Source organism: Eimeria maxima, genomic scaffold, assembly GCF_000499605.1.
Source record: "Eimeria maxima Weybridge genomic scaffold, Emw_scaff62, whole genome shotgun sequence".
Taxonomy (NCBI): Eukaryota; Apicomplexa; class Conoidasida; order Eucoccidiorida; family Eimeriidae; genus Eimeria; species Eimeria maxima.
Genome location: NW_013566645.1, coordinates 28,535 through 52,500, shown reverse-complemented (window position 1 = coordinate 52,500; position 23,966 = coordinate 28,535). Strand labels below are relative to the sequence as shown.

General features: G+C 51.0%; 5 protein-coding genes across 5 annotated transcripts in view; 2 read left to right on the top strand and 3 right to left on the bottom strand.

Annotated features, from left to right (window-relative positions):
* EMWEY_00009520 (hypothetical protein, conserved) overlaps positions 1-1,054 on the bottom strand; it is a gene marked incomplete at both ends in the record, with an annotated part of 1,557 nt that extends 503 nt beyond the window's left edge. Inside the window, one exon of the mRNA XM_013482443.1 lies at positions 319-1,054. Coding sequence (XP_013337897.1) covers positions 319-1,054 — 736 coding nt within the window. The remainder of the gene's footprint in view (positions 1-318) is intronic.
* A 3,341-nt stretch (positions 1,055-4,395) lies between these two features.
* EMWEY_00009510 (hypothetical protein) lies at positions 4,396-5,932 on the bottom strand (the record flags this gene model as incomplete). The annotated part of the gene is made up of 2 exons (XM_013482442.1): positions 4,396-4,424; positions 4,618-5,932. 2 exons carry the CDS (start codon positions 5,930-5,932, stop codon positions 4,396-4,398), a joined length of 1,344 nt encoding a protein of 447 aa, XP_013337896.1.
* Positions 5,933-7,386: 1,454 nt separating this feature from the next.
* On the bottom strand, positions 7,387-11,103 carry EMWEY_00009500 (hypothetical protein, conserved; the record flags this gene model as incomplete). The annotated part of the gene is made up of 5 exons (XM_013482441.1): positions 7,387-7,641; positions 7,815-8,846; positions 8,992-9,429; positions 9,758-10,073; positions 10,181-11,103. 5 exons carry the CDS (start codon positions 11,101-11,103, stop codon positions 7,387-7,389), a joined length of 2,964 nt encoding a protein of 987 aa, XP_013337895.1.
* Positions 11,104-12,813: 1,710 nt separating this feature from the next.
* On the top strand, positions 12,814-20,925 carry EMWEY_00009490 (hypothetical protein, conserved; the record flags this gene model as incomplete). Its single annotated transcript, XM_013482440.1, has 6 exons — positions 12,814-16,423; positions 16,533-16,688; positions 16,904-17,039; positions 17,177-17,252; positions 17,447-17,523; positions 17,664-20,925. 6 exons carry the CDS (start codon positions 12,814-12,816, stop codon positions 20,923-20,925), a joined length of 7,317 nt encoding a protein of 2,438 aa, XP_013337894.1.
* Positions 20,926-22,401: 1,476 nt separating this feature from the next.
* Positions 22,402-23,623, top strand: EMWEY_00009480 (hypothetical protein, conserved; the record flags this gene model as incomplete). The annotated part of the gene is made up of 3 exons (XM_013482439.1): positions 22,402-22,462; positions 22,774-22,917; positions 23,151-23,623. The coding sequence occupies 3 exons, from the start codon at positions 22,402-22,404 to the stop codon at positions 23,621-23,623; spliced, it is 678 nt and encodes a 225-aa protein (XP_013337893.1).
* Positions 23,624-23,966: the final 343 nt, after the last annotated feature.

Here is a 23,966-nt window from a genome sequence, read left to right as displayed (position 1 = left end):
TAATACACACGCACATATATACACGAATATTTATTTACTCATTTAGATAAATGCATGCATGCATGCATGCATGCATGCGACTACCAACATATACAATTAAATCCCCATATTTAGAAGCAGCGCAACAATAACATTGCAGTTCTTGTTGCTTTGCTGCTGTTAATAATAAAACAGCAGCAACAGCAGCAGTAGCATAGCAGGAGGAACAACGACAATAAAGATGATGAGTACTATGAATACAATAAATAAAAGGAATAAAAAGAATAAAGGAAAAGAAAGAACATATATTATTATGTGTATATATGTATATGTATATACTTTTCATGTCTTCTTCATCAAATTCAAGATCGCTATCATCCTCATCATCATCACTTGTTTTATGATTTTCTTCTTCTCCTTCTTCTTCTGTCTTATTGAGTTCTGATTCAGAGGAAGAAGAAGGAGGAGAAGAAGAAGAAGGGGAAGAAGAAGAATGTTGTTTTTTCTCATTCTCCTCTATAATCATTTCTAACTCATTTAGACGATCCTGATCTGTTATACCTTCAGGTGTACAGACATCTTCGGATAAGGCAGCAGTTTCTTGATTGATTTCCTCCATTTCATTTAATAAATGTTGATGATCTTTAATGTCTTCTTTTCTTACTAGTCGTAAATAGGCATCAGGATCGAGCTTACCGGGTAATTTAGTACAACTATTGTCCCATGCCTCATCTCCTGAATCCTCATTTTCCTTTACTTTACCATATAATTGCTTTATTCTTTGTACTCTTTCTCTGTCGGGTAGTATCTGATACTTTTGTGCTAATTTAAATACTGAATTCCTTGCATCTGCTCTCTTTCCTGTTCTTGCTTCTGCTACAAAATGAATCGCTTTCTCATCTATCACCACACGCTGCTTCTGTAATGCAGCAAATAATTCTGCTCCTTTTCCTAATTGAACAGATCGTCTTTTAAAACTTTTAAATTTCTTTAAAGACGATTTCTGTGGCTTTGGAGGTGAGCTAAATAGCTCATCATAAGTAGAAAGCCTTATGGAATCCTTTTTAGTACTCATTTTCTCTTCTTCTTTCGTCACACAAACCTACAAACAATTGGACCTTAAATTAAAGAAAAATAACAAATAAAACAACAATTATACTTTTATTTTCTCCTATTTATACGAAAAAACAACCATTAATATCCTCCTATGCTCTAACCCACACACGCACGACCAGCGTGCCGTGACGACAACAAAACAGCGAAAGCGCTGCGGATCGCACACCAATTAAAGGCAAAAAAGGTATTTAATAAAAGCAAAGAAGAACATAAACTCAAAATAAACAATTAAACAACGGAATCCTCCTTTCGTTTGCACATTCTTCGCACATTTTACCAGCAAGAGCGCCCTATGCGGCTGGCAGTAGTAGCCACACGTCGCCGCCTGCAGAAGAATTCAACTTCTTCCGGGTGTACGTACAACTCCATTCATGCAGCTTTCTTATGCAGGTTACCACAAGAATACGTCATTTTTTCATTTTATATCTTTCTTATAACTCAATAAAATAAATTAAGCAGAGAAATATAGTTAAACAACAAACAGAATACAACCGTTAGTATGATGTGCCATTGTCATATAAGCAGGAGGGGGTCTTGTTGTTGCATGACAACATTATATAATGCATGTATCGATCTAATATGCATAACAACTTTATGAATTCAAAAAAATTAAAAACCTCTTTATAGAAAGAAAATGAAGCATTTATTGTATTTGTTTTGGATTTAGGCCGATGAAAACAACTTTTTAATCCTCATTTTCCCTTTTTTTGTGCCCTTTTACCCACCTGCAGCATGCAGCAACAGCAGTAGCTTACCGTCGGTGTTGTGCATTATTCAAGTGACTCTCCCTTCATTTTGCTTATTTAATAAATAGTAAAGGAATAATAAAGAGGAAAATGCCCTTTTTTATTAAGTACACCAATATTATAGCAAATAGGTCCAGTGGACAGGCAATCACCACCGGGTATTGCCGTTACTGCTATGCATGCATTATTTAGACGAGTTTCTTTGAATTCATACTTCAAAATGACTTATTTTATTAGTTAATTCGTTTAATTCATAGTGCAAAACGGCAAAAGGTTTCTGCCCACTCCCTTACCAACACCAGCCTGGATGTGGCTTATTGGCAGCAGCACTGCGAGTTGCAGCGGCCAGTACACATTTGCTGCTGAAGATTGTTTCTTTTCTTTCTTTCCTCCCTATTTACTTTATTCACTCCTGGGGAGTCCAATGCATGCACTGTGGCTACACTGCGTGCATCCATTCGTGCTAATGTGCATGCGCATTTGTAGTGCATGCGTGCATGCATGTGTGTATAGCATGCTTGCATAGCATTCCTGCAGAGGTGCGCGCACAGCAGTTCCATTACATGGTGTGCATGCATACATGCATGCATGCATGCATGCATTCACACCAATCACATTGCATGCATGCATGCATGCATGGGTGCAAGCATACCAGTTACATTGCATGCGTTCATGCATGCATGCACACCTGTTACACTGCATGCATGCATGCATGCATGCATACTATTCCAAGTATAGTTATAGTAATTATATTAATGTATGAATATATTAAAAAGTAAATAATAAGAAGGGGTGCTTTGCGGTTAAGAGAAGAAGGTTAAAAGCTTCTGCATGCAAGAAGTTAACAAGAGGGAATTCCCATTATTTGTTCTGCTGCTGCTGCTGCTGTTGCTGCTGTTGCTGCTGCTGCTGCGTCTGCTGCAGTAGAATGACAACAAAATAGCTTAAAGGCTCAATGCATGCAGGACCCCCTATGTGGGGTTTTGAAGCAGCGACTGCATGCAGCAGTTACGGTCTGCAGTGTCTACGCAGCACGCCTTGCTGCTGCACCTGCAGCAGCAGCAGTAGCGTCTGCTGCAACGTCTGCTGCGTTTTGTGCAGCATCTGCTGCAGCGTCTGCTGCTGCTGCATCTGCTGCTGCAGCGGATCCTTTTGAATGCCTTAAAGGAAAAACATATTGGCGTTACCTTCGCTGCTTTTTGGAAGTCCTGCATGCAGAGATGCGCAAGCATGGATGCATGCATGCGTGCATGCGTGCATGCGTGCATGCATGCATGCGTGCATGTATGCATGCATGCGCACTGCAGCAGCTTAAGCGCCCCACACATGCATGCAGCTGCCGCTGCTCCATTGTCTCTTTTAGCAACAGCAGCAGCAGCAGCAGCAGCGGCACAACTGCATGCATTATAAGAGCTAAAAGAGCCAACAAACAACAATGCAGCTGCATGCATTTATTGTGTACATGCATGCATGCGTGCATGCATGCATGCGCGCATGCATGCATGCAATTCTATTCGTTTTCTACTACTTCTTGAACATGCGCTGCTGGATCTAATGACACATCTGCTGCTGCTGCTGCTGCAGCTGCTAGCTGGCAGACACACACAAACACAGCCACTTCCTTCTGCCTCGCTGCTGTTTGCTGCTGTGTCTGCTTTCCCGCTGCTGCAAGCACCTAACCCGGCCCAGAGCAGAGCTGCTGCTGCTGCTGCTGCTGCTAGTGCCGCTGCACGTAATTTGCTGCTGCTGCTGCTACTTTTTCTGTTTCACTTGCTTATTATATTTATTAGAGAAGGAAAGCAGCAGCTGCAGCAAGGCATAGAAGAGAAAGAAGAGGTGCTGCTGCTGCTGCTGCTGCACTGCTGCTGCCTTCAGTTGCTGCTGCTTCTGCTGCTTCTTGAGCAGTAGCAACAGCAGTCTCTTCCTCCGTCTCCTCCTCGCTGCATCACACACAAAAATATAAATATTTAATATAGACAAACGGACAACTGCAGCAGCAGCAGCAACAGCAACAGCAGCAGGAGAAGCGATAACAGCAGCAGGAGAATCAGCAACAGCACTACCACTAGCAAGAGTAATAACAAGACATATAATGCAGGCAGCAACAGCAGCAACAACAGCAGCAGCAGCAGAAATGCTGAGAAAAGCAGCAGCACAAGAAGCAGTACAATAGCATAAAGTGCAGCAAAATGAACAACAGCAGCAGCAGCAGCAGCACAACAACAACGAACAACAGCAGCAGCACCAACAACAACAATAATCATAAACATCACCACCAATCACCCCCACCAACCCCACCACCACCACCATACACCACCCCCACCACCACCACCATACACCAGCAGCAGCAGCAGCACCACCACCACCACCATACACCAGCAGCAGCAGCAGCAGCAGCAGCAGATTGAGTATACTGACTGGCAAACGTTGCATGGGACCTTGAATGCATGCGGATCTTTATCTAAATTATAAATTTTATTGAATTGTTTAGCTAAAGAAGAACATTTATTAATAAATTTATAATTAGATTGCATGCAAAAGTTTGCTGTTGCTGCTATACATTTGCTGCTGCTGCTGCTGCTCCTTATGTAACGCATCTCGCATAACATAATAGGACAGCGGCAATGGCATGCAGCAAATATTCCTGCAATTGCTGCTGCTGCTGCTGCTGTATATTCTCCCTTATAATGCTCCTCTATTAAGGATAAATAATTGCTGCTCTCCCTGTCTATACACCCGAAGGCTGGGCAAGCAGCAGCATCAGCAAAATGATTACTTAATGCTAATAATTCTTCTTTGCTGCAGTGACCATTACGGGGGTCTGCTGCTGCTGCTGCTGCTGCTGCTGCTGCTGCATCATCACCTCCACCTTCCTCATTAACATCATCCTTCTTCTTCTCCTGCTGCTGTTGCTGTTCTTGCTGCTGCTGCTGTCCTTCTTGATGGGGAGATGAAAGAGATTCTTGTTGCTCGTGCTGCTGCTGCTCGTGCTGCTGCTGCTCGTGCTGCTGCTGCTCGTGCTGCTGCTGCTCATGTTCATCATCATCATCATCAGATAATACAGATGGTGTTGCTGCTGCAGCAGATGATACAGTTGGACCCTCTCCACTATGATGCTGCTGCTGCTGCTGCTGCTGCTGTGGTCTGTGCTGCGGTTGCTGTTGCGGTCGGTGCTGCTGCGGTTGCTGCTGCTGCAGCGGTCTAGGGGAGGATTCTTCCCTTGGCTCCTGTTGCCTCTGCTCCTCTGCTGCTGCTGCTGGTTCCTCCAAGTGACTATCTGATGATGTATGCTGCTGCTGCTGCTCGTGCTGCTGCTGCTGCTCAGGAGCGTCCTCCTCATCTGGTTCCTGCTGCCCATACATGCCGCTGTCTTCTGATGTATAAGAAGAATCACCTTGCTGCTGCTGCTTCCTTATTCCTTCGTGCTGCTGCTGCTGCTGCTGCTGCTGATCGTCAAACTGATTGGTGTAATCCAGCATATGTTGATCATCTTCCTGATCCTCCTCATGCTGGTGCTGCTGCGGCTGCTGCTGCTGCTGATCGTGCTGCGGCTGCTCGTGCTGCTGCGCACCATCACCTACGGAGTAAGGATCATCCATACCTTCGTACTGATAACGATGTTCCCTTTCATCATGGTATGGAGGCTGCTGCTGCTGCTGCTGTGGCTGCTGCTGCTGCTCCTGCTCCTGTGTTGGTGGCGGAGGTTGTTGCTGCTGCTCGTGATGGTCATCGTAGTACTGCTGTGGTTCATCTTCGGGGAAGACAGTCTGCTCACTGAACTCCTGCTGCTGTTGCTGTGGCTGCTGTGGCTGCTGTGGCTGCTGCTGCTGCTCTGTGTCTGTGTCTGCTGCAGTTTGCGGTGTATGCACAGGGGATGATGAAGGGTTTGCATCTTCGTGATAGTCCTCATGTACCTCGTCATACTCTGTTTCTATGGGATCAGACAACTCATCATTTCCTGCCCCAGCAGCAGCAACAACAACAATGCCACTGCTGCTGCGGTGGTGCTGCTGTTGCTGCTGCGCCTGCAGCAGCAACGCCGCAAGAGCAGCAGCAGCAGCAAACAGTAGCCGGGGGCCGGCGTAAGTCATGCTCAGGAGAAGAGATTGAAATCTTATACAGGAAGTAAAATTATAATATATAATAAACAAATACAGCAGTAACAGCAACAGCAATAGCAGCAAGAGCAGCAGCAGCAAGAGCAGCAGCAGCAGCACAGACACAGTCTATGATAGCTGCTGCTGCAGCACGGCAGCAGCGAGCAAGAAGAAGGAGGAGGAAAGGGGGTATGAATAGGGAAAAAGAATAAAATAAACAATAATTATATTATTTTATATTTATTATTTATAATATAGAAAAGAAATACAGTAAAAATAATAAGGATATACACCCCATCTGCTGCTGCGCATTGGTCCACCGCAGCAGGCGGTCCGCGATGGGCAGCAGCAGAGACGGAGGAGTGACCTGCCTTGCTGCTGCTGCTGCTGCTGCTGTTGCTGCTGCTGCTGTTGCTGTTGTTATTGTTGTTGCTCCTGTTGCTGCTAAATGCCTATACAGCCTATTGAAATCTTACGGAGAAAAATGCAATGCAGCAAGAACTGCTGCTCCCCACTGCCAGGTTGCTGTTGAGCAGCAGCAGCAGCAGCAGCAACAGCAGCAGCAGCAACTGTCCTTCCATAAGTACAGTGCAAATCCACCTTTAACAATGAAACCGAAGCTCTCTCGGTCAAATCCTGCTGCTGTTGCTGTTGTTGCTGCTGTTTCTGCGGTTGTTGCTGCTGTTTCTGCTGTTGTTGCTGCTGTTACTGCTGCTGTTGCTGCTGCTGCTGCCGCTGCTGCGCTGCTAGCAGCTCCTGCCACAGGTCATTTTAATAGTCAAGCACTTACGCCTTCTACGTGCCCAAACAAACAACTCTGTAGATTCCTTGTATAACTGGCAGCAGCAGCAGCAGCAACAGCAGCAACAGCAACAGCAGCAGCAGCAGGACCACCACCCGGCAACGGGTTGCTTGAAAATTTGCCATTCTGCAGGTGTCCTGAGTGCTGCAGTACTGCTACTGCTGCTGCTGCTACTGTTTCTGCTGCTGCTGCTGCTACTGTTTCTGCTTTTGCTGCTGCTGTTTCCGCTGTTGCTGCCTGTGGTGGTGCTGCTGCGTCAGTGCAGCAGCACCACGGCTGCTGCTGCATCTGTCCTCATGCCTAATTGTTTTCGCATGTGTCCGCGCATCAGTCTGTGCTGTAGCAGCAGCCGCAAGACAACTAAGACTAGCAGCAGCAGCAGCAGCAGCAGCAGCAGAAGCAGAAGCAATCCCTACAAAAGGAATAAAAATAAAATGAATATAAGAAAGAAAGAGTTATAAGACAAACAAAACAATTAAAACCTCCACGTATACACACAGAGGTAGCCCAAGAGGCGGATATCCCTATAGCTAGCTAACTGGCTAGCTAGCTAGCTAGCTAGCTAGCTAGGTAGCTAGGTAGCAGGCTCGCTGAGTAGCTAGCTGCGTAGCTAGCTGCGTAGCTAGCTAGCTAGCTAGCTGGCTGGCTAGCTAGGCTGCGGGGGGAACAGGGGAGTCGGCTTAGGGAGGATGACTCCCCCCGAACTAAGAGAGCCCCAAGACAACGAGTAGCTGTTGGAACCTTGTTGCTGCTGCTGCTGCTGCTGCAGTTGCAGCTGTTGCTGTAGCTGCCTAGACACCTCAGGACAGATCGGCAGCAGCAGCAGAGCAACACGACGCAGCAGCTCGGTGGCAGCAAAGAGAACAAGAGGAGAAGAAGGGGAAGATGACTGCCAAGGGGCCTGCAGCAAACACAAGCAGCAAACTACCATATTCTGCTGCTGCTGCTGTTGCTGCTGCACGCGTGCAGCAGAAACAACATCTATATACGAAGCGAAGGTGCAGCATAGACAAAAAGAGCAGCAACAACACAAGCAGCCGCAATAGCAGCGACAGCAGCAGCAGCATGACGAACCGCAGTATCATAGATCCGTTGAGCAGCAGCAGCAGCAACAATGACACCCCGGGTGTATCGATGTAGCTGCAGCTGCTGCAGTGCTGCCCGCAGCAGCAAAGGCAGCAAAAATGCACCGCGCAGCAAACGCCAACAAGAAATAAATAAAAGCCCCTGGGTAAGAACACCATGAGGGGTGCCTGCTGCAGTTGGTGCAGCTGCTGCTGCTGTTGCTGCAGTTGCTGCTGCTGCTGTTGCTGCTGTTGCTGCTGTTTGCGAAGAAGCAGATGGCGGCAGTAATGGGGAAACTGTCACTGAGTGGGTCGTTGATTGCAGCTGCTGTTGCTGCTGTTGCTGCTGCTGCTGAGGAAGCGGGGAAATCCCTGCCTGCAGCAGCAGCTGCTGCGCGGCTGCAGTTGCTTTGGCTTCATCCGCGAGAGCTTCTTCTGCTGCCTGCAGCAGCTGCTGCTGTACCTCCTGCATAGCGATCTTCTGCTGTTGTTGCTGCTGCTTCTGCTGCTGCTGCTGCTGCTGCAGCACCAGCAAGGTAGGGGGCCTTAAGAGGGCATCAATTGCTGCCTCTAAGGCGTCAATTGAATCGCTCGTTATTTCTTTTATAGGCCAATTGCCCCATGCTGCAGCAGCACAAGACTGCTGCAGCGAATTCCTTGGTGGTGGTGGTGGTGGTGCTGCTGCTGCTGCTGCTGCTCCAGCTGCCGTAGCTGCAGCACCTCCCTCTGCCAATGCACTAGGAGCACCACCAGCAGCAGTAGCTCCTGCTGCTGCAGCTAGAGCCTCCTTTTCTATGAATGGGTTTGTGGCTGCTGCAGCAAGCAGCAAGGGGGGTGGGGGAGCAACGCGTTGCTGCTGTTGCTGCAGCAGCGACAAAACCCTAAGGGCAAAATTCCCTACCTGCTGCTCCACAACACGTGCAGCAGCAGCAAGAGGGCCGGTGTTGCTGCTGCTGTTGCTGCTGCTGCTGCTGTTGATGCCAGTAGGTAGCAGCTTGATGTCGCGTTCAACTGCCTTGCAGTGCAGCAACGCGAACCGAAGCTGCAGCAGCGCAGCAGCAGCAACAGCAGCAACAAGAGTCATGATGCAGCACAAGCACCCTCAATAGAGCTATCTCTGCTGCTACCTGCTGCTGCATGAACAGATTTTGCTGCTTGCTGCTGCTGCTGCTGGCAGCAGTACTCACCTTGTCAGCTCCGAGTGTACGTACAGCTGCTGCTGCTGCTGCTGCATCAGCAGACCAGCTGGTGCCCAAGAAGTCCTTCAAGTCAACAGCAGTGGGACTTGCTGCTGCTGCTGCGCCAGCTGCTGGTGCTCCAGTAGGAAGCGAAGGTGCAGCAGCAGCAACAGCAGCAGCAGCAGTTGACTTGGCTATTTTGTCTCCTGTGGGTCTAAGGAGCCATCCATGCGCCAACTGCTGTAGCGGCAGCTGCTGCAGCAGTCCAATGGGAAGGACATCCTCTTCCCTATCGCTACTGCTGCTGCTGCTGTTGCTGCTGCTGCTGTTGCTGCTGCGGTTGTTGCTGCTGTTGCTGCTGCTGCTGCTCAGTGGAGGATGACGGAGGGCCAGCAGCAAACCCAAGAAGAAGATGGCATGAAACCGAGCGATGTCTCGCCCAAACACCTGCAACCGGGGTGGCCTGCAGCAGCAGCAGCAGCAGCAGAGGCAGCAGCAGCAGAAGAGGATTAGGATAATGGTCCGTCAGGGGCGACAGATTCAGTTAGGCCCTAGAGACCAGTAAGCAGCAGCAGCACAGGCGAGAGCAGCAGCAGCAACAGCAGCAGCAACAACAGCAGCAGCAGGTGTAGTCTCACCACAACTTAGTGTTATTATATTTGCTGCATGCAGGCAGCAAATAAGCAGCAAGAGCATCTATCCATACATACAATACTTCTTGTGTATCATTAGGTACACATACACCCCAGACACAATTGCATGCAGATAGACACACCCCACTCCTGCTGCTGCTGCTGCTACTGATGGTGCTGCTGCTGCTGCTGTTGCTGCTAGTGCTGCTGCTGCTACTAGTGCTGCTGGCGGCTGTGGCCGCGTCGATGGGATTTCCACTGCTGCTGCTGTTCTTGTCTTGCTTGCTGCCGTTGCTGTCGTTGCTGCTGCTGCTGCTGCTGTTGCTGCTGCATAAGACCCTTGCTATGCTTACTAAGCTGCGGTGTCTAGACACCTGAATATCGCGGACGCGAGGAAGGAACTGCAGCAGCTCCCGCTGCTGCGCCTTTGGCAGCAGCGACGAAGGCTGGAGCAGCAACCTGCAGCAGCAGCAGCAGCAAAAGTATAAAGCTTCATCAAAGAGCACCAGCAGCAGCAGCAACAGCAGCATCAGCAGCAGCAGCAGCAAACCTATATACTGCCTTACTCTTTTAGTTGAGGCCGAAGGCGCTTCAAGGCTAAGAAATATCCATACTCCTCCTCTCCTTCTCCCGCCTGCTGCTGCTGCTGCTGCTGTTGCTGCTGCTGCTGCTGTTGCTGCTGCTGCTGCTGTTGCTGCTGCTGCTGCTCCTGCTCTAGTTGCTGCTGTGATGTGTGTTGCTGCTGCTGTTCTTGCACATCCCAAACGTCTGCCTCTTCCTCTCCGCCTGCACCTTTTGGTGAAATGTGCTGCTGCTGCTGCTGCTGTTGCTGCTGCTGCTGCTGCTGCAGCGGAGCGCGATAGATAAAACCCCTTTCCTGTAGGGCTCGCCAGAGAGAAGCAGCAACTGCAGCATGGGAAGGCAGATGGTGTTGTTGTTGTTGCTGCTGCTGCTGCACGTCGCCTTGGAGTTGTCCCGGTTGGTGTTGTTGCAGCAGCTGCAACTGCTGCTGCAGGTTATGTGTGTGCTGCAGTTGCTGCAAGAGCATTGGATTTGGGGTGTACGTGCAGCAGGTCTTTGTTGCTGCTGCTGTCTCTACGAAGAAGCTGCTGCGGACATGCGCTTGCTGCAGCAGCTGCTGCGCCTGCTGCGAGAGCAGCGCAACAAACCATTTAACAGGTACACAGCAGGGGATGCTGGTGTTGTCTCCCCTTGCTGCAGCAGCAGCAGAAGCTGCAGCAGCAGCTGCTGCTTCAGTATCGCCCTTCTTAGCAGCAGCAGCAGCAGCTAATGAGAAATGAGCTGCTGCCAGCTGCTGCTGCTGCTGCTGCGGCAGCTCATGCCACCAACGCCTTGCAGATTCAAGTACCTTTACACCATGCTGGTCGCTGCCACACAGCACCGCATAATCTGCTGCTGCTGCTGCTGCTGCTGCTGCTCCTGTTTGTGCTGTTGCTGCTTCGTGTAACGCTTTTCCTGCTGCTAGCATTGTTCCTGGCTGCGCTGCTGCCGCCCCTGCTGCTCCCCGTCCTGCCTCCGCTGCCGCATTGCCTGTTGCTACGGTTTCTGCTGCTGCTACAGGAGCAGCAGCAGCAGCAGCAGCAGAACCTGCATTGAAGAGGCGCAGCAGACCAGCAGCAGCATCTGCAACAACTGCAGTGTATAGATGCCCTAAATGTAAGCAGCCGTTGCTGTAAAAGAGGGGGGCTGTCACATACACTCCACCTGCAGCAGCAGCAGCAGCAGCAGCAGCAGGTGGTGGTTCGTCTGCTGCTGCCGGTCCTGCTGCTGTTGGTACTGCCCTATTAGGGCCATTGCCCCTGCCATTATCAGCAGCAGCAGCAGATCCGCACGATGTCTTGCTGCTGGTATTCAGCCTGAAGCATTTCCTGCTGCAGAGCTCCTTGGCAAGAAGATCAGAAGGGCCATACGGGCTGCTGCTGCTGCTGCTGCTCCTGCTGTAGCTTGTGTTGCAGCGTCTGTTGCAGCTGTTGCTGTTGCTGCTAATGCACGTGCTGGGAGCGCTGGGTGCCCTGAGAAAAGAAAGTGAGTAGCTGCTGCTGCTGCTGCGGCTGCTGCTACGTGGAAGGGAGTGTATGCAGGAGCAGGAACTGATGAGGAGAGCGTGCAGCAGCAGCAACAGCAGCAGCAGGGGGAATGGGCTCGACAACCCCCAGCTGCACATCGCACCAGTAGCAGCAGCAGGTGCTGCTGTTGCCGGTGCTGCTGCTATTACTGCAACATCACTACTCAATATAGCTGCAGAGGCTGCCCTGCATTATCAACAGCAGCAGCAGCAGCAGCAGCAGCAGCGGATCGGTGAGGACTCGAGTGCTGCTGGAGGCAGCAGCAGATAAGAAGTGTGGGGAGTTGCTTTATGCTGTTTATCAAGACTCTTAAAACCTGTTGCTACTTTTGCTGTTACTGCTGCTGCTGCTGCTGTAACTGTTGTTAGTGCTGCTGTTGCTGCTCATGCTGCTGCTCCGCTGCTGTCGGCGGCCCTCTCCGGCGGCCGAAGGGCCCGCCTGCAACAGCAGCAGCAGCCGCAGCAGCAGCAACAGCAGCAGCGACCGCAGCAGCAACAACAAAAATCGGGAATATCTCTGCTGTATATTAATTCATATACACTGCAACTCCACCTGCTATTTGGCAGCAGCAGCAGCAGCAGCAGCAGCCGCTGCTGCTGCAGGAGACAGCAGCAGCAACTGCAGCATATATATGCTCTCGTTTCGGAACTACAGAGCAGCAGCAGCAACAATATATACACCCAATTTTACTCCCATAGCAGCAGCAGCAGCAGGGGTGACAGCAGCAGCACTGGGCAAACGCAAAGACACATGCAGGAGCAGCGGCAGCAGCAGCTGCTGCAGCAGTGCCAAGAAGGCCGAGGTCTCTAGAGCAAGTTGAGAGCTTGCAGAAGCAATAGAACCTGTTGCAGCAGCAGCAGCAACAGCCGCCGCAGCAGCAAACGCAGCACTCCCGCCGGTTGGGACACCGCAGCAGCAAGAGCAGCAGCAAGAATCTTCTACAGCAAAACTGTGCTACTGCAGCAGCAGCAGTAGTCTTCTAGAGCTGAACACTGCTGCTGCAGCTGCTGCAGCATCAGGGCTCCTTGCTGAAACACAGCAGCAGCAGCAGCAGCAGCAACAGTAGCAACAGCAGCAGTAGCAGCAGCCATAGCAGCAACAACAGCAGCAGGATGTGGATTTCTTCTTTTGTCTCCTCCGTGCTGAGAGATGACGAGCTGTCGGAAAATGAGGAAGAGCAGCAGCAGCAACAGCAGCAGCAACAGCAGCAGCAGCAGCAGCAAACCGGAGTGAACGCAGAGCAGCTCGACAAGGGAGCCTCGTTGGCAGCCAAACCGACCGCTGCTGCGACAAAAACGCATGCAGCAACAACAGCAGCAGATGCAGCAGCAGCAGGTTCTGGGCAATCCAGCTATGCTGCGCTGCTGCAGCTGGTAGAGCGCCAGCAGCTGCTGCTGCAGCGGGAGGCACAGGAGAAGCAGCAGCTGCAGCAGCAGACAGCAGACCTAGAACGTACACTGCAACTATTGCAGCAGGAGCTGAAGCAGCAGCGCCAGCAACAACTGCAGCAGCAGCAGCAGCAGCAACAGCAGCAAGTGCAACAATCTTCAGGCACAGAAATTGATCTGAGTGACGACTGGGGAATTTCAGGTGAGGAGGAAGGGAAGCAGCAGCAGCAGCAGCAGCAGCAGCAGCAGCAGCAGTTGATGCTACTGCAGCAGCAGGAATCGCAACTGAAGCAGCAGCAAGAAAAACTGCAGGAACAAGAGAAATTGATACAGCGACAGCAGCAAGAGCTGGCGGAGGCACAGCAACAGCGGCAGCAGCAACAGCAGCAAAGCGCCGAGGAACATGCTGCGTTGCAGCAGTCTATTGCACGGCTGCAGCAAGAGCTGCAGCAGCAACAGCAGCAGCAGCAGCAGCAGCAGCCCATTAAGGAAAAGGAGCAGATAGTGGAGGCGCTGCAGGAGCAGCTCCGACAGCAGCAGCAGCAGCAGCAAGAACTGCAGCAGGAGCTGCAGCAACAGGCACTCCTGAGGCAGCAGCAAGAAGAATTGTTGCAGGAGAGAGAGCGGTCGATTCAGCAGCTGCAGCAGCAACAGCAGCAGCAAACATCTCAAGAGGAGCTAGTGCGTCTTCAACAGAGCAACGCGGAGCTGCAGCAGCAACTGCAGCAACTGCAGCAGCAACTGCAGCAACAGCAACAGCAGCAGCATGACCTTGAGATAGTCCTGGAGGAGCAGAAAACAAAGGTGACGGCGCTGCAGCAAAACCTTGAGCAACAGCAGCAGCAATACCAGCAGCTGCTGCAGGAACAGCAGCAGCAGCACGAACAGCAGCTGCAGCAGCACAACCAGTACCAGCAGCAGGAACTTGAACGGCAGCAAAAGCAGCTGCAACAGGAGCATGAAGAGAAGTTGCAGCAGCTGCAGCAGCAACTGCTTCAGCAGCAGGACAAGCAACAGCAAGATCTGTTGCAGCAACAGCTGCAGCAGCAGCAGGACGCACACGCGAAGGAAGTAGCGACTCTGCAGGAGCAATTGCAGCTGCATCTGCAGCAGCAGGAGCAGCAGAAAGCAGCTATGCAGCAAGTGGAGGAGCTGCAGCAGTTGCTGCAGAAGGCGGAGCAGCAGCGCGATGCCCTTCAGCAGCAACTGCAGCAGCAGCAGCAGGAAACTGTTCCCGTTCAAAAGGTCGAGGAGCTGCAGCAGCTGCTGCAGCATGCAGAGCAGCAGCGTGATGCCTTGCAACGGCAGCTGGAGCAGCAGGAGCAGCAAAAACAGCAAGAGCAGCAAGAGAAGAAACAGCAAGAGCTGCAGCAACAACAGCAGCAGCAGCAAGTAGGCGAGAAGCTGAAGCAGCTTCAGGATGAGCGCGCTGCGTTGCAGCAAGAGCTGCAGCTCTTTGTTGCTGAGATGCGACTAGAGCAGAAGCAGCAGCCAGAGGCAGCAGAGCAGCAGCAACAGCAGCAGCAGCAGCAGCAGGAGCATTCACTGCAGCAGCAGCTGGAGCAGTTGTTGAAAAGCTACAGCCAGGTTGCTGCAGAGAAGGAAGCGCTGCAGCTACAGCAGCAGCAGGCGGAGCAGCAGCATGCGCAGCAGCTGGAGCAGCAGCAGCGAGAGTTTCAGAATCAGCAGGAGCAGCAGCAAAAAGTGCTTGAACAGATGCAGCAGCGTGTGCAGCAGCTGATGCAACAAGAACAGCACGGGGAGCAGCAGCAAAGAGAGAGGATCAGCGAAGCGGTCAGCGGGGCATCGGGTGCGCCTCAGCAGCAGCAGCAGCAGCAGCAGCAAGAACGGCGGCTGCAGCAGCAAGAAGTTCTACTGCAGCAGCAGCAGCAACAGCTCCATCTTCTCGAAGAGTTGCTGGAGGACAGAGACGACGAAATAAGGGAGCTGCAGCGGCAGGCTGAGCTGCAGATGGAGCAGCAGCAGGAGGAAGAGCAGCAGCACCAGCAGGTGCAGCATGAAAGGCAAGTTGCAGCAGCTGCCTCAGCAGCAGCAGCAGCAGATGCTGCAGCAGCAGCCACTGCAGCACAGGAGGAAGCAGCTGCAATGCAGGAGCAGCTAGAGGAAAGAATCCGTCGTCTGTCTGAGCAGTGTGAGCAGCAGCAGCAGCAACTGCAGCAGCAGCAGCAGCAACTGCAGCAACAACAGCAGCAGATTCAGCAGCAAAGGCAGCAAATTCGCGAGCAGCAGCAGCTGCTGCTGCATGCAAAACATGAGGAGCCACAGACCAACGGTGTCCATACACTCCAAGCAGCAGCCACGCGGCTTGCAGCAGAGCAGCGCCCTACAGAGGAGCTTGAGGGCTCGTTGGAACAACAACAACAGCAGCAGCAGCAGCAGCAGCAAGAGTGGGAGCAACAGCTGCAGGAGCAGCAGCGGCTGGAGGAGGGACTGCGACAGCAGCATGCAGCAGCACCCTTCAACAGAGAACAGGAGGTGCTGCAAGGCGGCGACCCACTTCAGCAGCAGCAGCAGCAGCAAGAGCAGCAACTGCTGCTGCAGCAAATTGAACAGCTCAAGACTGAAGTGCAGAATTTGGAGCAACAGCGCGAGCAGATGCAGCAGCAGCAACAGCAACAACAGCAGCAGCACGCGCTGGAGAGAGAAGAAGCGCAACAGCAACAAGCGTCTACAGCAATGGAGCACCAGCAGCAGCTGCAGCGGCTGCAGCAGCAGCTAGAGCAGCAGCAGCAGCAGTTGGAGGCGGAGCAGCGGCTGCACACAGAAACGAAGAATTCAATGGAGCATATGCTGCAGCAAGCACAGCAGGAGCAGCAGCAGCAGCAGCAGCAGACAGAACGCCAGTTGAAAGAGGCTCTTGAGAACCTCGAGAAGGAGCGTAAGCAGCTGCAGCAACAGCAGCAGCAGCACCAGCAGTTGCTGCACCAGAAGGAGCAGCAGCTAGTGCAGCAGCAGCAGCAGCACGCTGAAGAGCTCCGGAAGAAGCATCGGGAGTTGCAGCAAGTGCAGCAGCAACAGCAGCAGACCGTCCAGAAACTGCAGCAGGAGCTGCAGAAGCAAGCTGCTGCTGCAGCGGAGAATCTTGCTGCAGCGCAGCAGCGAGATAGAGCAGCAGCAGTGGCTGCGTCTGCTGCTGCTGGTCGTGTTGATGCTGCCGCTTCTGCTGCAGCTGCTGCTGCGTCCGCCAGCGCCGCAGCAGTACAGCTCTTCAATGAGGTGGCTAAGCAGGTGCCTCAGCTGCAGCAGCTGCAGCAGCAGCAGCAGCACACATCCAGCGATGGTGTTGCAGGAGATTCGACCATCGTTGCTTCCTGTGAGCGCTGCTGCTGCTGTTGCTGTTGTTGCTGTTGCTGATGCTGTTGCTGGGTGTGCAGCAAATCTGTGCATTCTGTTGGCATTTTTTGTGTCCTCTTTGCCTGCAGTATCTGCGGCGTATGAAGAGGAAAAGAAGCTGCTGCGGCAGCAGCTGGAGAAGCAGCAGCAAAGGGCAGAGCTGCTGCTGCAGCAACGGCAGCAGCAAGAGTCTTGTGCTGCTCTTCGTGAACGGGAGCTTCTTCTGCGGCTGCAGCAGATGAGAGGTATGTCTGCTGCTGCAGCAGTCACCTCCCCGATGCCGCGGCAGCAGCAACGGCAGCAGCAGCAGCAACGGTAGCAGCAGCAGCAACGGCAGAAGTGATAGCAAGAATAGCGCTAAGGAGGACAGTAACGATCAATACAGCAGTGGCTTCAGCAGCAGCAGCAGCAGCAACAGCAGGTACAGTGGCTCGTCGTTGCTTGTGCTTCTGCCCTGCAGGTATTGCGCTGGCGGCTTCGCAGGAGACAGCAGCATTGGCTATGCAGTTGGGCTTGTTGTGGGGCCAGAAGCAGCAGCAGCAGCAGCAGCACCAACAGTTGGAGTTGTATTCTGTTGAACGGGATGTCAGTGGCAGGTAAATGCTGATGCTTCAGCAGCAGCAGTGCACCACCTACTGCTGTTGCTGCACCGGTGTAGACTGCTGCTTCTGCAACTGCTGGTGCCTCAGCTGCAGCTGCTGCTTCTGTTGCTGCTGCTGGGGTGTATGAACAGGTTAGCAGCTGAGGGGGCTGAGGCGGAGACGAAGGCGCTTCTGGAGAAGTGCAATGGGAGAATTGAGGAGACTGCTGTAGGCTCCTGCTGCTGCTGCTGCTGCTGCTGCTGCTCCTGTACCCTGCTGTGGTGGCTCTGCGTGTCATACTTACAGCTACTGTTGCTGCTGTTCGTTCTGTAACTGTTGCTGTTTCTTCTGGATGCGGTGCTGCGATTAGTGGTGCTGCTGCAGTTCCATGTCCTGTATTGTTGCTGCTGTTTCTGCTGCAGAGCCACATGATGACGTCGCTGCAGGAGCTGCAGCAGCAGAAGGAGCAGCTGCTAGAAGCAAATCAGCAGCTAGAGCAGTGAGTTGCACGAGGCGCAAGAGAAGCGACAACAGCAGCAACAGCTGCAACGAGAGGTTGGACCTGTGGCTGCCGTTGCAACCTCAGCAGCAGCAGCAACAACAGTAGCCACCAATGTGTCTGTCAACCGTGTGCTTCAGGTCGCTGAGAGAAACGCAGCAACAGCTAAGTGCTCAGGAAGCAGCAGCAGCTGCGCAGGTAGCAGAGAGATCGACTGCTGCGGTTGTTGCAGCAGCAGCAGCAGCAGCAGAGCTTCGTCGTCACCAAGACGTAGACGCTGCCGAGCAGCAGCAGAAGGCTGCAGCAGTTGCTGCAGCGATAAAAGAAGCAGGAACGCGCCTAGATACAGCAGCAGCAGCAACTGCAGCGGCAGCAAATGCAGCATCAGAAGCATCTAAGGCACTTGCTGCTGCTGGCAGCAGCAGCAACCTCTCCAACCTGGAAGCAGCGAGTGCTCAACAAGCTCAACGCAAACCGCAGCAGCAGCAGCAGCAGCGAGAGCAGCAGCAACAGCAACAACTGAGAAAGCAGCAGCAGCTAACGTTGGAAGCTGATTCAGCTGCAGGGGGTTGGGGAGACGACGACTGGCTGAGCGACATAGGGGAAGACCAGCAGCAGCAACAAAAAGAGCAACATCAGCAAGAAGCGCAGCAGAAGCAAGCCGCGCAGCAGCAGCAAGAAGCGCAGCAGAAGCAAGAAGCGCAGCAGCAGCAAGAAGCGCAGCAGAAGCAAGAAGCGCAGCAGCAGCAAGAAGCGCAGCAGCAGCATGGAGCTCAGCAATACCAACAGCAGCAGCAAGAAAAACAGCAGCAAACTCTCTCTCCTGAAAGCCGATGGGAGGCTGGTGAGGAGTGGGAAGCGGAGCTGGTTGAGGAGCGGCAGCAGCAGCAGCAAGATCTGCTGCAGCAGCAGCAACACCAGCAGCAGGCGGAGTTACTAGCTGCTGATCTTTCGCCGGACCGGAACCAGCAACACCAGCAGCAGCAGCAACAGCAGCAACAGCAACGGTATCATGAAGAACTGCTGGAGCAACAACAGCAGCAAGTGGAGAGTAGGCAGCAAGTGGACTGGTTCAATCAGGATGCTGCCAAGTCGCCACCGCAACAGCAACACCAGCAACAAATGCAGCAGCAGCAGCAACAGGAGCAACAGCAGCAGGAAGGTATAAGGCAAGCTGGGTTGAGAGGGTGGGACGACGATAACTTTGATACCGAGCGACTAGCTAGCAAAGACTCTTTAACTGCTGCAGCAGCTCCTGCAGCAACAACAACACCAGCAGCTCAAGGTGCTGCTGCTACTGCTGCTACTGCTGCAGTGGTTGCACCTGCTGCAGCAGCAGCAACAGCTGACGAGGATGATATAGACTTCCAAGATGACTGGGGAGTGTCGACAGCTCAGTTAACCAAAGACAAGGATTCAGCAGCTCCTGCTGCTGCAGCACCTGCTGCTGCAGCACCTGCTGCTGCAGCACCTGCTGTAGCAGCACCTGCTTCAGCACCACCTGTTGCAGCTGTACCTGCTGCGGCATCATCTGCTGCAGCAGCGCCTGCTGCAGCAGTACCTGCTGCAGCAGAAGCAGTTGAAGAGGAAGACCTGGACTTTGATGATGACTGGGGGGTGTCGACAACTCAGTTAACGAAGCCTACAGCAGCACCTGCAGCAGCAGCATCTGCAGCAGAAGCTCCGGCAGCAGCAGCAGCAGCAACGGCAGCACCAGCACCTGCAGCAGCAGCTCCTGCGGCAGAAAAACCTGCAGCAGCATCACCTACAGCAGCAGCAGAAGCATCTGACGAGGATGATTTGGATTTCGACGACGATTGGGGAGTTAAGCCAACGAGCATAAAGGCACGCACACCAGCAGCAGCACCAGCAAAAGCAACACCAGCAGCAGTAGCAGCAGCAGCTGAAGAGGAGGATATTGATTTGGAAGATGACTGGGGAGCTCCTCCAGCACAACCAGTCGTGAGTAGGCAAGCAGAAGCTGCTGCTGCAGCAACAAAAACGGCACAAGCAACCGCTGCGGAGACAGCAGCAGCAACAGAAGCAGCAACTGATCAACAGTGTCTGGGCTTGGGAGGTGCACGGGGAACCCCAGAGGCTCACACTGAGGAACGCCCACGTACTACAGTCCTTGGAGCAGCAGCAGCGGAGCCCACTGTTGCTGCAGTAGGAGCACCTGTTGCAGCATCAGCAGCAACAGCAGCTGCAGCTGCAGCTTCTGATTCTGGAGACGACATCGACTTCGAAGATGACTGGGGAAGCCCTCAACCTCCTACAGAAGCAAATAAACGAACAGCAGCACCTACAGCAGCAGCACCAGCAACAGCTGCAGCTGCAGCAGGCCAACCTGCAGCAGCAGCAACAGCAGGTGCAGCACCAACAACAACGGCAGCAGCAGATGCTTCTGAAGACGAAGATCTAGACTTCAACGATGACTGGGGAGCCCCAACAACTCATGGAGCACCAGCAGTACCAACGGGTTCTGCAGCAGCAGCACCTCCAGCAGCAGCAGCAGCAGCAGCACCTCCAGCAGCAGCAGCAGCAGCAGCACCTGCTGCAGCAGCAGCACCTGCTGCAGCAGCTGGAGCATATGAAGATGAGGACCTGGACTTTCAAGACGACTGGGGAGTCGCAGCAACTGGAGGAGACACAAAGAAAGGAACAGCAGCACTTGCTGCAGCAGCAGCACCTGCCGCAGCAGCACCTGCAGCAGCAGCACCTGCAGCAGCAGGGTCGTCTGTACCAGCTGCACATGCAGGAGCAACAGCAGCAGCAGAAGCAACTGAGGAAGATGATATCGACTTTGACGATGATTGGGGAGCCCCAGCAACTCAGAATGGCACAAAAGCCCCATCATCATCATCAGCAGCAGCACCAGCGCCTTCTGCAGCAGTAGCACCAGCGCCTTCTGCAGCAGCAGCAAGTACAGAAGCACGTAGAACAGAAGCCGCAGCAACAGCAGCAAATTCTGCTGCAGCGGATGACGATGCATCCTTGAACCTTGATGATGAATGGGGTGCCGTAGGAGGAGATGAAGATGCAAGAGTGGCAGCAGCACCAGCAGCAGCACCTCCCGCTGCTGCTGCTTCTGGGGAACAGGAGCTCGAGCTTGCTCTGGACGATTCGTGGGCAGGTGAAGGCATTGAAGACCCTCCAGAGGTTTTAGGATCAGCAGCAGCCATGCATCAGCAGCAGCAGCAAGTGCAACATCAACACCAGCAGCAGCGGCAAATGCAGCCGCAACGCCACCAGCACCAGCAAATGCACCATCAAATGCAGCAGCAGCAACATCAGCAGCAACACAAGCAGCAACCATGGGCAAAGAAAAGTCCTTCCCCAGCAGCCCCCGCTGCTGCCCCGAATGTCGATGACATTGATTTGGAAGAGTTGCTGCGAGACTGAGGAGGAGGAGCAGCAGCAGTAGCAGCGGCAGCAGGAGCAGCAGCACCACAGAGTACACCCGACCGGTTTGAAAGTAGTTTAAGGAATAATTTTTAAGTGGTGTGGTGTACACCCAGGAAAACGCTGGTGTTTTATAACAAGCAAATAGTGCCGCGTGCCCCCTTGCTGCTGCAGCGAAGCACTTTCTTGCTGCTGCAGCGAAGCACTTTTTTGCTGCTGATGCTGCTGCTGCAGCAGCAAAGATGCTAGGAAGGCTTCTGCAGCTACACACACAAAGAGCGAAGCCATAGCTACATTTGGGGCTGTTTGATCGCTCTAAGCCCATGCATGCATGCACACATGCACGCATGCATGCCTCTAATGGATGCTTACCATGCATGCATGGTGTTGGGTTTAGGGGCGAGATGCAGCAACAGAAGCGAATTGAGTAAAGCCTTTGCCTTTAGATATTGAGGAGTTACATAGTTAGTCAAGCTTCCTGTTGTTCTCTAGTTTCTTCTTTATATAACTGTAGGATCTATTGAGTGTAAGTGGAGTTACTAGTGTGTCGTTAATAAAAGATAAAAATAGTACACGTAATTGCTATTCAATAGCAAGCAAATCCTTCTGCTGCTGCAGACAACAGAGCGCGCGGAAGGAGCACACCATGTCTCGATCGTGACGAAAGGGAGGAAAATTTATTCCGATTAAGTGCAAATTTTCTTTCCGTTTATGATTTTAAAACCAAATATAAATAAATGATTAATTAAATATTTTAATTAAATATTTATTTTTATCCTCCAGTTGCATCATATGTATGCGTGAGGGGGGCAACGGCCAGGGTACAGGGGGGCCCCTAGCCCCCACAAGGCTACCATGGGGTTAGAGCTGCATTAACAATAAATATATTTTAGTCATTGATTTTCATATTTATTTATTTATTTGTTTATTTATGTTTTATATTTGTTGCAAGCAAGGGAAAGGAGTCGTAGAGTGTTGCTTGTCTCGTGTGTATACATAGAGCAGGCCTGGAGAAGTTCTTCTTCGTGCGGCTATTATGAGTTGTTTTTCTTCATTTTCTTTCGCTTTTCATTAAATTTATTTTCCTATTTCAAATTAAATAATAAAAGTACAGTAAAAAAGTGGCAGCAGCATCTGTAGGGCTGTTGGGCTCCGCGGCAGCAGCAACAGCAATAACCGCAGCAGCACTATTAGTAGCAGCACGCAGATCCCAACTGCAGCAGTAGCAGGAGGAGCAGCAGTGGCAGCAGCAGCAGTACATTAGCAGGTATTGCCTAGGAGTTACTGCTGCATTAGCTGCTGCTGCTGCGGGAGAGAAGAGAGTTAAGGTGCCCCCTATTAAGGCTTAAGGACTAGCTGCTGTTTATTTATTTATTTCTTCCTCTTAATAAAGCAAGAAAATGGTGTTCACATACCAGTGCTCCAGTATGTCCCATACACACATTCAAGACGAGGGTTTAGGGTTTAGGGTTTATGATGCAGTGCGGGGTAGTCGGGAGCGTTGGAGAGGGGGCAGTTAATGAAGTTGATAATGAAGGTTTAGATTTTAGGGTTTATAGTTATGAATTAAGTATTTTATATGCGAACATCGTTAACTTTGTATTACCCCTACCAATGAGAAATAAATAGTTTATTGTATATAAATAATATGTATTATTATGTTGGTTTTATGAATGCTTGCAGCTCATGCCATCAACCACGAATAAAGGTTGTATATAATATATGAATAATATATATTATATGAAAATGGTGCATGAATAAAGATGTTATATATATTATATACAAATAATATGTATTAGTTATAAAATAATATGTGCTTTGTATGCATGCATGTGCATGTGCATGCAGCCCCAGGTTACGAAATATACATGGGCCGAGATAAATATGAAAATGAAAATTTAATTGTTTTTGCATTTCCTGAAGATGTTTGGTTTCACGTTAGTGAGCTATCTAGTGCTCATGTATATGTTCGTATGCCTTACGGACAAACAGGTACGCTCTTAATAAAATGTAATAAATTAAATTATATAAATTAAAATTAAATTAATCTTATAATTAATTAATTTAAATTAAAGATCTTTCCACGAACCTTGGGGTAGGTGTGCGAAATACTTGATTTTTTTCTTGTTTTTCATGGTGGCTTTCTTGTGTTGTTTAGTCATTTAATGCATATTTTTTTAAATGGTGAATATACACTTATTTGTTTATTTGTTTGTTTGCTGCAGACTACGAGAGTCTGCCACCAGCAGTAATCGAGGAAGCTTGCCAACTAACAAAACACAACTCTATTGAAGGATGTAAACAATCAGAAGTAACAATTGTATATACCCCAGCATCTAATCTAAAGAAAACCGCCAGTATGGACACCGGACAGGTAGGATTTAAGCAGCAGAACATGGTAAAGTACATAAATAACGTAAAGAAGGATAAGGAGATGATAAAAAGATTAGAGAAGACGAAAGCTGAACCTAATATAAATCTTGAGGAAAAAAAACTTGAACGTGATAGAAGAGAACGTAATGAAAGGAAACAAAAACTACAACAAGAAAAACTTAGGCAGCAACAAGAAGAAGAAGAAAAACGTATTCAAAGAGAATTAAAGACTTATCAATCCTTACAACATTTAAAACCTGTAGAGCAGTATAAAGGGGATGGCACAATAGACAGCTGCAGACAGATAGAAGAAGACTTCCTATAATGTCCTTATTTATATTCATTCGTTTTATTGGTATTCCTATTTCCATGGGGATAATGTGCGAGGAATATAATAATAATAACACACACACCAATCTATTTATAGTAAAGAAGGGAGAAGGGGTTTTTTATATCTAGTCTTGTAGTCCATAGACAGACACAAGGGGAGTGGCTTTATGTACTATTTTATGTATTATAATGTATCTCCCCCTATTCAATGTTTGTTCTTTGTTATAGAACAAAACTTAACACAGGGAAGAGGTGGTGGCGCGTGCAGCACTTGTTTGCTGCTGCTGCTGCTTCTCTTCTAGTTTTCTTAATGCTTCTTCATGAGGGAAGGGAATAAA